The sequence below is a fragment of the Antrostomus carolinensis genome, unplaced genomic scaffold (genome assembly GCF_000700745.2).
Source record: "Antrostomus carolinensis isolate BGI_N321 unplaced genomic scaffold, ASM70074v2 scaffold14069, whole genome shotgun sequence".
Lineage (NCBI taxonomy): Eukaryota > Metazoa > Chordata > Aves > Caprimulgiformes > Caprimulgidae > Antrostomus > Antrostomus carolinensis.
The window spans coordinates 1,541-18,922 of record NW_010336511.1 but is presented as its reverse complement, the minus strand read 5'-3'; the positions used below and the strand labels follow the sequence as shown (position 1 = coordinate 18,922).

The window sequence follows — 17,382 nt, the reverse complement described above, 5'->3', positions numbered from 1 at the left end:
CAAAAGGTTGGGAAACAAGGAACTGGGTGATACAGAATAACAAGGCAACGTTTTCCACAGAAATACTTCCCAGCTGTGCAGACAAATTCTGTGATATAAGGTACCTTGTACCAATATCGCTCATTCAATACAAGAATTCAAGTGTCTGCAAAACTAGAATATAGGAAAAATAATTTAGGGGGGGGAAATGAAACTGTAATTCTGTAGTGCACAGTGGAGTGAAATTAGGCAATTGCATTCTGAAAGGTTCCTCTCAGAATAGAACAGTTCAATACACAGATCTCTGCACTTCTTTCCATTTCTAATACCTGATTTTTAAGAACACACATACCATGCTCAGTTGATTAAAGCAAGGAAAAAAACCCTTTCAAATTTGGCTTTTTTCCCTCCTCACATTCAGTTAGATTGATAGTGATTTAGCAGTAGTTTCCTTCATCTTAACCTCTGCAGCAACATGATCTTTTCACCTTCTCTCTTTGCTTCACAATAAATGTGCCTGTGTTTTTCCTAATGTTGAACTAGGCACGGGATCTGGATCAAATGCTGCTGTAGTCCGAGCCACGGGCAACAAGAGCTGCTGCTGCTTTCCACTCCACTGCAAAGAAGGTGATTGTTCCAAAGAAGCCCACAACCACCATGATCAGGAGTTGCCACTGCAGAAGGAAGTAGTTGCTGTAGAAATATGCAACTGCAGCACAGATGGACTGTGAGAAAAAACACAATGTAAAGAGATTATCAGTGGAGATACCCAGGCCAGTATTACTGTACAAGGATTATCAAACTGACAGACACACAGTCTAATCTGCAACACTCAGGAATGTGCTTCTCTAGAAGATACACAATCTTGAACATTCATTATACCTCAACATATGTCTTGATGTGACATACAACAGATTTAGTTTTTACTTGTTATTTAAATAGTGTTCACTGTAGAAAATGAACACCAAACTCAGAACTGTTTGTAGCATCACAAGCGCAGTGCTTTGGTATTTGAAAACAGTTTGTCTAGAAACAACACTGCCAAGGCTTTAAGAAGAAACCCAGAAAACCATTTCCAGTTTTACAGCATCACAAACTATTCCATATCAAAATAGCTAGAGGCTTTGACAGTGCCGTTTACTTACAATCTATCCTTTTTAAAGGTAAAATTTTCATTGAGCTCATATAAAGAATCTTTATATTCCACACCTATCTTAAATTCTCACATACCACTGAGAATTATATAAAAATGGAGCTGTGCACAAGGAGAAAAAAAAAAAAAAAAAAAGTCTTTTTGAAGTAAGCAGCTGTCATCTTTTAAACTACACACACCCTGATCTCTGCTCCCAGCCCTGGCTTGCTGTTGGTGTGACCACACATGAACAGTTTCAGTGCTTTGCACCACCGTTTTTCTACCAATATCTCTGATCATCACAGACTCTGACCTGGAAAGTTCAGTACCAAACAAGATTAATGTCTGTGAGTGAAGTGATCTACCCACACAAGATTTGTATCCTTATTGTACTGAAGCCTTTTCATCGAGGCTCCAGCTGCTGGGATGCATTTATTTTCACATTCTGACAACTTAAGGACAGATAAACATTACTTAAATCTTCTTTTGTCTGCATACCCACCTGATAACTCCCAGTGATATAGTACAACATCGACAAACTCTTCAACTATTATTTATACAACTTGTTTCCCTTTAATTCACACCCCTCTGCCAAAGACTTCTTCGAGTAAATAAATTCAGTAAATGATTACTTAAATAAAATCCAAGCCTGGTTAACTGTAGTAGCCTTTTGACTTTAAACGTCAATTCCCAACACTTCTAACTCCCCTCAAAACTCGTAATAGCAGTGCAATTATATAATCACAAGCTATAATCAAACTACTCCTACCTAAAAACTTCTTTCTCTCCCGTTAAAGAAACAAATGGGCTGAAATCCTTTGCAGAAACAACATAATTTTTCTCCCTCATTAAAAAAACACAGTCCAGACTTTCAACACCATTCCAACAGTCATACTTTCAAAAGCCTGTGTCATACAATACCTGAACAAACTTAAAGATGGCAAAGGCAGGAGCACTGTCTTCTGAATACAGGAATCCCAAAATACTGAGGAGCTGGGTGTTAAAGCAGCTGTCCCCCAGGCCCAGCAGAAAGCTGCACAATATGGCCACTTCTTTGCTGAAGGACAAAGTAAATAAGATTTAAAAGCCATTCATTCATTCAAACAGCTTACACATCTATAAACTATTTTTGGCAGACTTAATTGGAAAATGAGAATGGAAGAAAGTTATCAAGCTTTAAATTTTACTGGCAAAGAACTGGGAACGCTTGGCTTGGAAAAAAGAATAGCTCCATCAGATTGTAATTTCTTGAATTATAAGACTTCTGTTACTGTTACCTGCAGTCAATTATACACTGAATTAGAACTGCCAGAACTCATTTAGGTGCTTGGAGCCACAAACCCACAAGGCAGTGATTAAAAGCTGAGACACACATGGTGAATTCATAAAACTGCAGGAATATTAGAGAAATACCAATTTATTTTGCAGAAAAATACTCCACTTAAATAAACAATAGTCACCAGTGCAGGTAAAAATGCTTATAATTGGAAGTCAACAGCTGTATCTGCACAAGTGACAATGCTGTATTTTCACACAAATTGGCAAAAATACATCCCAAAAGAAAATTGCAATGGTAAGAAAGCTCCCTATATTCTTGCCCTAACATAGAGTGATATAAGAGACAGGCACAGCATGGTTCCAGTCAGACCAAGGGGACTTTGACAACAAGCATTCAAAGAATTTGGAAACCAGTGCAAGGCTGGTGCTCCATGCTGTAGTAAAACTGAACCCAACACTGGTTTAAAATAAACTGAATTCCTGACATCAAGTACAATAGTTGCTGGTCTCATTGTTGTACTAGACATCAGGAATGTCAGTTCTCAATGACAGAACTGCTACCAAATATCCTCATGCTTTTTATTCTTATGTCATTTCAATTCCTAAATTGGATGGAAATGGTTAGAATATCTGCCTTCAATGATAACAGAATTCCTGAAAGCCTTTTCTGTAGAGTTACTTACTACACAGAAAAGTAGCTTCAAGGAGTTTTCTATTACAGGAACAAGCTCTTTATATACATCTTCAATTATACCAGCCAAAAGTTTACTTACCTTGGAATCATATAAGCAACATCATCTGTTCCTTCCATAGGAGCAATAGGGGCATTATTTGGCATGTTGAAAAAAATTAAATAAAAGGCTATGAAATGGACAACGATGCCGAGCATCACAACAGGGTTCCTGCCAAAGCGATTACTCTTGCTCAGTAAACCAAAAATTCCTCCACCTGTGTAAGTGGAAAAGATTGGATAATTAAATCAGAACTGAAGATGTAAAGAATAGAACCAAACTTAAATACTGCAAAAGGAAAAAAAAAAAAAATTAAAAAAAATTAGATTATAAACTTCCCCATATTGAATAACTGAAAGATTGACAGACATTAAAACAGTCCCAAAGAGTCTGCCAGACTGGTCAGCCCCATTTACCAGATGCTATAACCTTTGGGTTATATATATATGTCTGTGAAACGCAGGCAGATTTATCAGATAATTGCCACTGAAGACACTTCATCTTTCTTTTTTTTTCCCCCCCACAAGTATTTTCCCAGCAGTCACCATTTCCTCCAGTACTGCAACAATACTAAGTGAATAATCCCAGCTCATTTAACCACAAAACCATTCATTTCTCTATGGATCCAAGTTGCTAGTGAACATTACCTGTATTCAATTTTTTTTCAAATATCAGATCTCATTTAACACCAGATAACTTTTTTTTTTTTTAAGAAAGAAGTCTTTAGTGCGATACTTTTAAAATAAAATTAAAAGTTATGATATCACTTTAAAATAATAAAAATGTTAAGAGAATACTATTTAAAAAAACAGAATATCAAAATGCTGAAAATTCCCTAATACCATTGTAGCCTTGGGCTTCTCTCATTATAAGTCTCATGTATTTCTTTGCACTAACCCAAAAAGAATGCAAAATCTTAGGATTCCTGGTCATCAGTATTTCACATCCTAGTCCACATTAACTTTACATGGTGTCATGTATAATCCACAGTGCAATCAGGAACTGTGACAATTTTATTTCTAATACTTCATTTGTTGTTTACACAACTATTGCTGTAAGCTTGAAAGACATTATTCAGTTAAAAAAAAAAAACCTATTTTGAGTAACTACATAATCTTAATCCTTTTTAGTCTGTAAGGTAGTAAATTTAGACTCACCTAAAATTTCTCCAACACCAATAAAAATACCAGAGAGACCAATAAGGCTTTTTTCTTCACTGCCAAACCTATTCACAGCACCAATACATGTCCCATATACTCCAGAAAAGAACGTTAATTCCAAACCTTTGAAAGAAACCAAACAAAACTGACAGATGAACTATTACAAAAGTTATTAAAAAGTTCTTTATGTCTAAAGGCTGTTTTTCCCCGAAGTACCTTTCAAATACACATATTTAAATAACATATGTGTAACAGAAACAATTAGGGAATTTTAAACTATGTAATTTTTATATTCTCCTATGCCAGTTTATAAAAGCTACAGTAGAAAAAACACTATGTCACTAATTAGAATCATATGCACTTAGGTTCAGTGCTGCTTCTGTTGACACAATCTCTACATATAGTTTATATTTCTGTTTTTCCAAGAACTTTGGAATTTCATGTGTAAGGTTTTTCCCCCACTCAAGCTATGACATTCCTCAGAAAGACTCCCTGCACCCCCAAATACCAAAAGAGCCAAGATTTCTAAAATGGACTGCAACTTTTCTATATATAAAGGCATAAAATTGAGAAAGAACAACTACTATTTGTTTAAAACTCTTATTTCTTTCTACTGCCATTATTGTGAAGGAAAGGTAACAGAGCAGAGTCCAACTAAAATGACTATAAGCCATCACTGTAAAAATACCAGTTCCTTAATAAGAAGAATATTTAAAACAATGCAAAATGCAATGCCTAAACAAAGAAAAAGAGTTCAAAAATAGAACTGTTTCTAATTTACCTCCTTTGCCTTTGCTACTGCAAAAATATGGTACACCATATCCTGGTCTACATGTAGCAGGCTACCTACCATGATATATGAACTGCATAGCCTCAAATAGGGCGGAACTTTGAGCAGTCTTAATAATCTGACCATCAATTTCGGAAAAAAAAAAAAACCCAAAACAACAACAAAAAAAAACCCCCCTTTTGTTGGCTTTAAGGGATTTTGTATTTTCCTAAAGTGGCAATATGGCCCAACAGTCACCAGATGGCAGCAGCTATTTTTGCCAAACTGGACTGATTATTTTTTTTCTAAGACCAAATTTAGATTAATCAGACAAAATCTGACTGACTCCCTTCCCTTGTCATCTTGCTTCACATTCCCATTGCACTGAACACCTAAGAGGAATTCAAGTGAGTTAAGTCGGGTTGTCAGAACGCTGGAGCTGCTGTGAAGCAACTTGTAACTCAGATTAGTGGCTGGTGCAAACTGACTTCATAGCTACTAGTGCTATTTCTCTACCAGAAGCTGACTGCAAGCTTCAGCAGATGTTATGACGTTGTTTATTCACATCTAAGTCTTTCTTTTCACCTACAAGAGCTAACAACAATTTTTCATAATGGTGACTCAGAGCTGAGGTTCTGAAAATGCATCTGTTCTTCCTAAAATTTAATACGATCATGAACAGAACTACATGTGAATCCATCAAAAAACTTGTTAAAGGATCCCAGTCACATTTTGAACATTTTATAGTATTTTTGTAGCAGAATCACTTTAGGGCAGTTAATAACAAAACAAGGGGAAATGGCTTTAAGCTGAAAGAGGGGAGGTTTAGAGGTTTAGATTAAATATTAGGAAGAAGTTCTTCACTGTGAGGGTGGTCAGACACTGGAACAGGTTGCCCAAGAAAGCTGTGGCTGCTCCTCCCTGGAAGTGTTCAAGGCCAGGCTGGATGAGGCTTTGAGCAACCTGGTCTAGTGGAAGGTGTCCCTGCTGATGGCAGGGGGGCTGGAACTGGATGAGCTTTAAGGTCCCTTCCAATCCAAACCATTCCATGATTCTAAAAATATGAGTATATGAGAGAAATGTATTTTAATTTTACAACTCACACCTTGATCTAACAATGGCAGACCAGGTTTAACCAAAGTTGATAAAAAGAGAGCTCCTGTCACAGCAAATACTAGTGACAAAAATAGTTGGAAATGGCTAAACCTTTCCCCAGTAGAACCAAGACTAAAATGAAGACTGTTAGTAACCTCCCACACCTCAATGAAGGGAACACTGACAGTGAATTTTATAAAAATAATTTTAATTCAAATGCAACACAATTGCATCAAACAACCTGCAAGATATTGATAGTGTAATACCAAGTCACCTAAAAGCTAAAAAATAAGTTTTGCCTAACCCTCAATTTGAGTGACCCAAAGCTGTACTGGACCAAACATTACCACAGCAGTGAGTATTCGCAGATTTAGGCACACCCCTCCTACCCAACAGAAACATTTTCCAGAACATAGAAGTGTCCTAACTAACTCATTCAAAGTTAACTGAAATATTCAAGCAATGTTTGCAATGATATGGAATTGCAATCCTGCTCTGGGGTTAAAATTCCAAACAATGCCCTGCCACTGCTACATGATTATACACTCTGCTTGCTTCATACCTGTGTAGGCTGTTGTAACACCGAGAAGCAGAATCTCTTTGGTCAAGCTCAGCTTTATAGATTTTTCTGTAAAGACATAATAATGGAAATTAATATAACTGATAACACTATTAAGATCATCTACACTTTCTTTTGCTCTTTGCAAAAATAGGTTAAGATTATGCACAGTGTGACTTTATTACAGTAAACAGAGTACTAAACAAACCAACCCTGACTTGTCCTTTGAAAGAAATGCTGTTACTCAAAGTCCTTTTTTTGCAAGAAACACAAGAGGGAAAATATTAAAGAGAGGACACATGGTTTTGAATTAGCACACAATTTTCTGCTCATTGTATTTCTGTACGCTCTCTTGGTTCATGGTGATTGTCTCCTAAAAGGAGAAATAAAGTCTCAGTGAAGAGCTCCTTGTTCTCAAAACAAACTTAACAGTCACGGGCAGACCACATCAGACTTCAATGGGAACTGCAGATGTTTAAGTTCAAAACTGTTGTTTTTAACTGGTATCATTTGGTGACAAAATAAACCATGTAACTTCTTTATCTTGTTATGTCGGTGGGGGGTTTTTGCTTTGGTTTTGGTTGGGGTTTTTTTGTTTTGTTTTTAAACTTCCATGCACTAGCTTTCCCAAGCAGTAACCTGTTCTTTTTGAGCTCATCTATATAAGGAAGCTGTAAAGTAGCTTGGATCTAAAATGACATCAAGGAAGCATCCCTCTGAATTTCTCCATCACATAAAGGAGCACTTCTGAAGTGCAGCCAGCCAGCTCACATCAATCACACATCAAGAGTAATTTGCCCATATGTTAGTTCAGTGGTTCCCAAGCTTTTCCAGCTGCAAGCTCCATTTTGACTAGGCTCAAAATCACAAATGCTCCTACAGACAACTGAATTCCTGTCGGGCTCAAAACTCATCAGTCCTGTGTCCCTCTGAACTGCCTGCCATCTCTGGTCTGAAAACCATTGCTATCTGGCAGTCATTTTTCCAAGCAGGCAATCCCTGAAGGTTCATATTCAAAGTGGAATAACTGAAATGAGTTCTTAAAATCTTAATTAAAATAATAAATTTTTGTTTTAAGTGATTTGCACATGATCACATTATCAGCAGAATCATAGAGAGATGGAAAGGATATGCCAGTATTTTTTGAAGTAACTCTTATGTGAAACAGTACTTACTGAAGGCAGACACTGCTCTCGCCATTTTGTTTTGTGCAGACCTGGGTAAGTAAATGACTTAGTCAAAATGGAAAAAGAATAACCAAACTGTATCACTATAGTGAAAGACAGCTTCATTTTTCAAATTTCCTGTACATTTTCTAGCCTAGTACTATACTCTAGAGTATGCTATTAAATTTTCTGAGACTCTAAACTACTAACCACAAAATTTATTTGCTTTCTGCCCTAGTGAGAACTGTTCAAAAATTAACCTGCTTAACAGCATCTTTCCTCTGAGCATTTATAGCTTTGAACCTTTTCCATTGCTATACTTACTGATGTTTTTCTAACATTTTCATTGTTCTTTAAATAAAGCAAAAATATTTAAATTGATGCCTCGGGCAAAACTGTACTGAATTTATATATCTGTGTACCTATGCATTTCTAATGTGCTTATCAGGGTGGCATATATATTTATTTAGAGAAGATATGAAAAACGTTTTCAGTATGTAGAAGAAAGTAGGTAAAAAGGGAGTATTTTCTGTTTATCGAGTCTTTAAACCGAGTTGATGAGGGCAAGACAGATTATGAAAGGCAGACACGTGTTTAATAACAATCAGTGGAGAAAAGAGGTAAAAGATATTTTTCCAAAGCCACTTATTAATAAAAAAGTGAACGTGCAGTACTGCATTCCACCCTTGAAAATGTGTCATATAAAGAACACTAACTCTCACTTGTTAAAGTACAGATACTTTTCTATTAAATCTGTAAATTCTACAGGTTATCTGTATTATTCATGTTTCCAGTGTACAGGATGAAGTGAACACATGATGTTCCACTGAAGAGTAGGAGCACAAATAAATATACGTGACAACATATTATTAATGCCATAAGCACTTACGAGCTGTCCCCCAGGATTTCATTAGCAGAATCTTCCTCCCCTGGAGCTTTTGTGTCCTCTTGTTTCCTAATCAGAAAGAACAGAACTGTGCCCACAAGACTGATAACAGTCAGAGCAATGAAGACAGTTCTGCGATCACTCTCTGTGGAAAAACAAAGAGGAGTCATAACTAAATGTGCAAAAGCAACTCAAACCAATTCAACTACCTTCAAAGAACCAATACAGACACACTACTAAGTGTCTAAAACATAAACCAATTTTCTAACTTACCTTCCACATGGAGCAAAAGGTACTCAGCTGCTGGCAAATTCCTGTCTCAGTTTTATGATGCTAATAAAATATCAGCATATTAAAGAGTGTCACTCACATCTTCTGCCATGCAAAGGCTATGACCAAGGAGCAGCCAATTAACACAAAGTGTGTTAATCATTAACAGAAGAAATTTCATCTTTCAAGACTTTTATAATTCAGAGTGGACATAGCAAACTACCCCCAGAACCCTTCAGATTTCTAAAAAAAAAAAAGATATCTTTACCAGCATCAGAAATATTAGTGCTGTAAAGTCATAAAGTGGTAGGCTTGTAAACTACAAAGGCCTTAAAACCACTGAAACCTCACTAACTGACACAGCACCCAACATGCAGCTGGAGGAAGGTAACTGCTGCCCCACACCAGCTCTGCTGCACTGACTGACTTGTCTGGCACAGGCAAGTCTGTCATACAGAAGTCACTGCATTAATTTTTAATATTTACAACTATTAAGCAGGGAAAAAAAGACAAGAAACAGCTAATAGTTGTGATTGAACTAGTGTACGATTCTGAACACACTGTCTACACTTCTATTTACTTCCCCTTTAGCTTAAAGGTAAATGTAAAATTGTTCTGCATCAATTAAAAATAACCTGTGTACAACTCCAGATCAAAAAGAGAATGTGTGCTTCACCTTGAAATGTCTGTAATAATTTTACAGTAGTAAAAGGAAGGAAGATTTTATTTTTTAAATGCTGTTAAATCTACCAATAACAACATTTTTTAATAAAGAGGAGTCTCAAGACATTTAAAGAGGGGAGGAAAACGTAACATCAGAACTCCCTTATAGCTAATTGTTCTATTCTGTGATTAGCAAGAGCAATGAAATTTAGAATGCACAGAATTTCAGGCCCACCAGGTTCAAAGTGTCTCCAATACTTCAAATAACAGTTAAAGCTTTGTGTTAAAGATGAGGAACATGGAAGATGACTTTTAAAAATTAACCCGTGCTGCGCTACCAAGCCCATGTCTATAGAGAATGTGAAAAGCAGCATGAAGTAGACTATTCATCTCAACATGGCAGTATTTCTGAAGCCTGATAATTATCATTTAAAAGTCAAGATCTTATTCCTGATTGACTACAGCAGAAGTACCCTCATCTTTTAAACATTAAAAGAATTGACCATTCTAGTAGATATTTTAGTTTAAGACTGCAATAAGGAAAACTCTCACATTATAGAATAGGACAATCAACCCTAATTGTTTACAAAATGTTGTTTTTCCAGCAATGCTTAGAGTTTTATAATTAAAATCTTAAGATTTTGCTCTATTTTCACCACTGCACCATTTTCTTAGTTGCTATCTCCACGTACCTTGCCTTGCTCACTTAAAACAGTTGCCAGAAATCTCTGCTTTAAAACCACCAAGTCTCAACCAGTATCCAGATTCTTAAGAATATTAATAAAGTCCACTGTTCTCAAATTCCTGCTCTCCACCAGTCTAGCAAAATGTCAAATTAAAAAAACAAATTATAGTATTAATTACAAACCCATCAGGAAGCTAGTCTTCATAAACTATGCCAAGAAAGGAAGGCTGAGTCTTTTACACACTCTTCCAGCAATGCTGCAAGTTGAAGCAGCAGCAGCCACCCACTCTCACTCCAGCTGCACATCTCAACCTCTGTCTTGCTACTGCTTTGTGCCAGCACAGGGATTAGTGCAGCTATGAAGTCAACTAGGATGGTTTCTCTTTCTTTTCCTTTATTTCATAGGTTAATCAGTCTCCAATCTGATATAGAAGGACAGTCTACACCAAGAACTTAGTGTATATTAAACATACAGCCATGCCAGAATTTCTTTCCCTCCAAATACACATATTTTGGCACAAGCTCGTCTGCACAGGGAAAATCCCAGACTAGCTACTGTGGAAACCTTGTTCTTAACTAGCATTCTGAAGCTTTTCAGAGACAATATTCTAAACAAAGGTATTCAAAGTGCATTGCATGCAGGAAAACATACATAATAGAAGGGCCATGAGTACCACGGAACACTGAATCAAAAACATACTCCCAAAATAAGACTCTATCTAACAATAAACTGGAATAAAATTGTCTGCTATTGTCTAAGTTTCTTGACACTTTTCAGTTCATTATTTAGCCTGTTTATTCATGCTACCATATTTTAAAGGGAATATATACATATAAACAAGCAATACGCACCTGATACACGAGTTTTTCCTTGCCAAGCAAAGTATATATAGAGGTTTCCAAAAAACAAGCTGTAAACAAAAAGGACAAGGAAGGTGAACAGCACTTTTTGTGGTAAGATGAAGGTTATAGCATCACGGTAATACTATTCTATGCAAAAAATAGTACCTGTAATTGTGAAAGAAATAAAAGACACTAGTCACTCTCCATACAAACTGCTTATTCTATATAAAGTTTCAAAAACAGTAGAGGATTCTTCCCCATACAGCTAGCTATTTTTTTTTTTCCAGCAATCAAAACATAAGGCAGTAGCAAAAATGAGGAAATCTGTATTTAAGCTGCCTCTCTCTCTCTAATTTTGGAAGGATATAGGTTAAAAAGCTGACATTTATGGAGATTATTTTGTAATATTTCCTTAGAAGAATCACATATCTTGTCTGAAGTATTGCCCCAGCAATGCTAAATGGGTTATTAACAGCTCAAGGGAAATTTTGTGTTCCCACCTACAGTTTCTAGAAATATAGTAATTCTGAGTGAACAGTGAGTCAGAACAGCCTTAGAGTCAAGTTTCCTCATATAAAGCCATGCATTTTACTCACTGTAAAGCATATGATTAGTTGGCTTTGTGGAAATTGCTACTCTGATAACATACTGATATGTTAATTCTGGAACCTGAAACTTAAGAAACACAAGAAGTACACCACTGGCTCAGCCTGATGTCCTGCTAATCCAGTATTCTGTCCCCACAGCAGCATTAGCAATGCCAGCTTGTGCAGGCTCACCAGCCTAAGCACTTTCTGTAATTCCTTCCCCTCATTATTTCCCAATATCCAGAATCGCTGTATTAAAGGTGGTAAAAGGTATCTCTCTTCAGGAATCATTTATGGACCTATTGACAACAAATTTACTTGATCCCTTTTTGATCCTGCTGACACCATCCAACTCCACACCTTCCTGTGGCACTAAGTTCCAGAAGTTTAACCATGCATTGTGTAAAGAAGCACTTTATCTGTTTCAAACCAATCCTCTTCTGTTTGCTGATTGCTGAATAGAATCCTCACCAAGTGATTTGAATTCTAGTAGAGCACCATTTGGTGAGCAACAGTTCTACATTCAGCTCACCTGCTGCCTTCTTGTTTTAGCAGTCCATCAGTATAATCCTCCTCAGTCTTTTTAGTCTCTTTTCAAGTCAGCAGCTCTATCTTCCTGAACATTTGTTATTTTTCCCTATACCTGAATTACATTACACTCTACTGAGAGGTATAAATCCTACCTGCATGGCTGTAGCTGAGCTGGAGACCAGTACTCACTCCTCCAATACAGCTCCAGAAGAAGTGAAGACCCAGGGCTGAGTTTAAGCAGTCACTTCTGGGCCGAGGCAGATGGGAAGGGTGTGGTGAAGGTCCCAGGTGAGGTTGTTCAGGACCATTAGGGCTTATCAGTGCACTCAGGAGCTTGCCACAAATTAGCACAGCCCTCCACAATGACCAAGGTTTCTGTTATGTATGTCAAATGTTTCCCTAACAGAAATGTATCTTTTTAGCATGTCCAGAGCAGAGGTTTGCAATATGTAACTTTCATTCATGGTTCTACAATGCACACTAGCAACAGAAATTTTGATTCCAGCGTTCCCTCCCACTTCAGTGACTGCAAGGTACTAATGGAGTATTTTGATGCAGTCTCACACTCACCAAAAAATGTAAAAAGTAGAATGTGTGCACAACTGAAAAAAAAAAAAAAATAAATAAAGCTTACCTGGACTGTAAAAGAGCCCAAAATACTCCACTGTTCCTTCCAATGGTGTTTTCATCAGAATTTACGGTCAAGCAATTTCCCTGTGCTGTCCAGAGCACTGAAATATACAGAATATATTGCTCAGGAAATAAAAATACTTTAGAAGTATATTCAAATGTACCAAAGAATAGTAAGCAGGGTAAGAACAATGCTTACCAGCAGCTGCAATGCCAATAAAAACAGAAGCAGTGTAGAAAGCCCAGGTAGCAGGCTGGATAAAAACTGCAATGTATAGGCTAGAATAGAACAGATGGGTTTATTGAATTATAGACTTCAAGTGGACAATGCTCTTTAACAATCAGATATCTCGCTTAGCTGCTTCTAAATCAGCTGCTCTCTCCTACGTGACACCGGAAAATAGTTTAGATCATATGTGAAAAAGGTAATTCTTTTACTCTACTAAGCACGTAGAATTTTATTTTTTTTAATAAAGTCATTAAAATGAGAACACAACCTGAACTCCACAGCCAGCAAAGTCTGGAAATGCTGTGGAAAAAAATACACTCTTTTTCCAGTAGGCTGAAGTACTCTGCAGTTACACATCTACTGATACAGAGAGTAGTATCTCTGCAAGATGCCTTCCTTAGCCAGCACAATTTCAGGTATGGCATGGTAGCCTTAGGTATGAAAAAAATGAAAGAAAGATTTCAAAAGAAGAAGACAAAAATTCAGAATTAATACTTACCTATAAAATATGCCACTAACAACCATGGAGAGTTGAGGTCCTACTATTGCAACAACTGAAGGTGAGATAAGATTTGATGCAGAGAATACTCCATAAATAATGGACATGCTATAGAAATAAACAACAAAAGATTATTAAGTACTTAAAATAAAACATAGGGTATAAGTGCAACTAATTAAAGAATGTTCAGACAATTCCAAAATAACAAATACACACACAACTTAAGTAACTGCATAACTTTCATGGTCAAACATTTCCTTCCTTCCTTCTGTTACCTTCACCCATTACTCTATACGGGAGTACAGGAGTGTACAGTGTTTCCTAGATTGCTGAACAGAGTCCCAAACTATTGCAGTCAAGCATGTCTTCTAATTTACAACACCCATTTGTCAAACTGCCTTAACAATAGTTACTGTATTTTGTGCCCAGTACTTCTAGAGAATGTTCCAGAGCCTAATTAGTCTATCAGTGAGGTTTTCATTTTCTGCCAAATACACCACAGAAATTTTATAGGTATATTTTGTGCCAGTTGTATTTATAGTTTAAATTAAGACAGTAAACCCTTCAAAGCAGCAACTGGGTTTTCCTATATGACAGATTAATTTGGCATACAAAAGGTCCCTGATCATGCTTTGGTGAGTTTGGCTGTGCCAGTGCAATAACCAAACACAATAGTGGCTTTGCTTCTGGTCTTTCTGACTGCTACTTTAATATTTATGTTGCAGTACTTCCTGGAAGTTGATCAACACCATCTGTCCTACACAAACACACACAGGTGTACAAAGGCAAACAACAACGGCCTTAGTCAGCAATTTATTTTTAAAATTCCATATTCTTCATCTCCTAAGATAAAATGCTGAGAATGTGATGACTGTACGGTGGTTTTTTTTCTCCCTACAAAGAAAACATGCAAAACAGATATGTAGTTCAACTAGAAGTAATTCAAAGCAGAACTAGAGTGCATGTGAGAAGCCTATGCTTTAAACTGCTTTAATTATGTTATTAAATTGTGAAGTCAGCAGAACGCTACAATCTCTTGGGAGTACATATCAGATGGAATTATAACTCGCTTCACCTCGCAGGGAGCAAAGTAGTAAGAAGATTTGGGTAAATTACCTTGTGTAGCCACTGCCATGAAAATCCGTGTTGTTTAAATTTGTGATAACAGTTTGCTGCAAGGAGAAAATTATACATTGTAATATGCTAGAATATATCTTGTAGTTTGCAAACACTTGCATCAGTTTGAAGTCAGTGTCAAATGTTAAAATTAATCATTAATAGACTCTACAAAGTACTTAAAATAAAGTGTTAATTACAAGTCACAATGCCTCCACAACGAAGGTGAAGGAAATATTTGGCAAGGAAACATCTATGTTTGAAGGAGTAATTAGTACTTTAGGATTATATCATTATTTCATCAGAGACCTTAAAATATTTCACAAAACTTGTTTCACTTAACATCTCTCTTAGGTAGATATGACTATCTTAATTTAACAAGTGGGGGGAAAAAAGGAGAAGTTTCTAAATACTCTTAATTTGACCTAACTATGAGTTTCTGGTAACAGCTTCTGTTCTTTTCAGCTTCCCATTACTTCCCTATTCCTTTTTTTCCCCTTGAATCAGCTTTAGTGATCATGAGACCAGGTAATTAGTTGGATTGGTGGGCAGATCTGACTGAAATTCACTTGCAATGACTTTAATGACAATAAATTACATGACTGCATCATCACTAGGTCCAATTCAGTGAGGTGCTGTGAATTTATTGCAGAATTTCTAAGATGACTGGGCTGTACTTATGTACTCTTGTACAGTATCACGCTGCACTATGACTTTTACAAAAACTAAGTAATTATTTCTATAAAGCAGTGAAGGTCAGTTATATGTCTGAACTCAGAAAGGATTTTTCTTGCATGCAAGAAGAGAGAAGCTGTAAGACTTGTAGGCTTAAGAGGTATGTTGAAATCTAACTGTCCTTCAAGCATGTAACTAATACTGAAAGCAATGTCAACAATTTAGTAAGTTAAAGGATCTAGACTAAGTGTATCAGTAGTAGAATTCTAAAAAATTAAGTAGTAAGGGTATAATCTCCTTTTAATAGTGAATTTGGATTATGTTATACCAAATTTTGCTTCAGCACGCAAAGAGATCACGATACTAAAGCAGTAAATTATTTATTCATGGAAGGTGACTTGGCAGTTCTAGCAATTGTGGAAGTCTGACTACTTGTCAGATGTTATCTTCATACTCCCCCTCAGTGTCTAGTTTGTTAGATCAGAAAAATATGTTAAGATTAGGAAAAACTAGGGCCATGGTTAATAACATCAACTTAGGCAAATATTTTGAAAGGGACTATATAGAATAATCAGAAATATGGAAGGTCCCATGTCATTCAATTGTTAAATATTGCAAGTGTCAGAACAGACACTATTTTAAAGTTCAAACATCTGACAGGATTCATTAATTTTCTACTTTCTAAACAATTAAATACAGTTACAGATGTAGCTATGCTATCTTAAAGAAAAAACCTGCTTAATTATCCAGTTAACCGACTTAATTTCATTAACACTAAACCAAAAGAAAGGAGGCAAAATGTCAAGGCGTCTTGCATGTAAAAAATCCCAAGTAAAGCAACTCTTACATTAGAGTACACAAAACACAAGAAACAATGAATAATTGTGATAGAAATACAACATGTTTTGAAATTTACACCTACCGCAATATTTCCACATGTTTGGAAAGCAGTGAATATAAACATAAATGAAACTCCCAAAATAAGTATGTTGAAAAGTTTTTTTGATTCAGGAGACATTTTGTGTTTTCTTGACAAGTCCTCAGCTTTGGTCTGGAAAAACTCTATTTTCTTTTAGAAGTTTCTTCTTATCCTGTGTTAAAAACAAACAAACAAAAAAACCAACAAAAATAATAAAACAAGAAGGAAAGCTTTACAAATTACAATTACTTAAAGCTACTTATTAGTTGCTAGGACATAATCATCAACTAACCAGGAAACCTGCTAACTCTCTTACACAACGTACTGCAAAATCAATAACTTGAAAAAAAACCAAACCCAACCACCCCAAAGATAAAGGTCTGGTACAAAAGGTAAAGATCAAGATTCTCTCTACCTTTTCCCATGAAGTTAGAAACAGAGCAGACTGCAGCATGTTACTTCTTCATGACATCTTTTTTCCCCCAAATGAAGCAGTTTTCCAAATATCAGGCTAGTTAATCAGCTCAGTTTCTTACAGTTGTTCTAAATCAGAATTCTGGTTCACAGCCTTTAAATCACCTGACAAAGGACAGATGAGACATTTGCACACACGAGTCATTTCCATGCACGTTGGACAGGAAATAAGGAACATTTCACAATCGAGATCAGCTGACCCAGCCTAGAAAGCCCTTGTGCACTATGGGAAATGCAGTTTTATGAAAGTACACTTTTTCTACTTAAAAGGGTAGAAATCTAATCCTTAAAGTAAAAAGATTTGTACTAGTTTTCAAGAATTATAATCTCTCTCCACTAAATAATACCTGGCAAGTTTAAAAAAGTCTTAGAAAGTCATTGAAGAAAAACATTTAATTAGCTGAATTTAAACACACACAAAGTCATTCCAAAAGGAAAATGATTCCCACCTGGAATAACCTACGTGTCTCAGTGCCACCAACACACATGCTCTGCACAGTGTTTCT

At 36.3% G+C, this 17,382-nt stretch overlaps 1 protein-coding gene across 2 annotated transcripts; it reads right to left on the bottom strand.

Annotated features, from left to right (window-relative positions):
- Nucleotides 1-526: 526 nt before the first annotated feature.
- MFSD11 (major facilitator superfamily domain containing 11) lies at nucleotides 527-16,501 on the bottom strand. Of its 2 annotated transcripts, XM_010174889.2 has the most exons (13): nucleotides 16,406-16,501; nucleotides 14,809-14,864; nucleotides 13,693-13,800; nucleotides 13,164-13,243; nucleotides 12,969-13,065; nucleotides 11,226-11,284; nucleotides 8,759-8,900; nucleotides 7,879-7,919; nucleotides 6,707-6,772; nucleotides 4,278-4,403; nucleotides 3,163-3,337; nucleotides 2,033-2,168; nucleotides 527-704 (listed from the first exon to the last, which is right to left on the bottom strand). In XM_010174889.2, exons 1-13 carry the CDS (start codon nucleotides 16,499-16,501, stop codon nucleotides 537-539), a joined length of 1,350 nt encoding a protein of 449 aa, XP_010173191.1. In that variant the 3' UTR covers nucleotides 527-536. The 2 variants fall into 2 exon arrangements, with proteins under 2 accessions (XP_010173191.1, XP_010173190.1); XM_010174888.1 differs by lacking the exons at nucleotides 11,226-11,284; nucleotides 12,969-13,065.
- Between the last annotated feature and the right edge of the window lie 881 nt (nucleotides 16,502-17,382).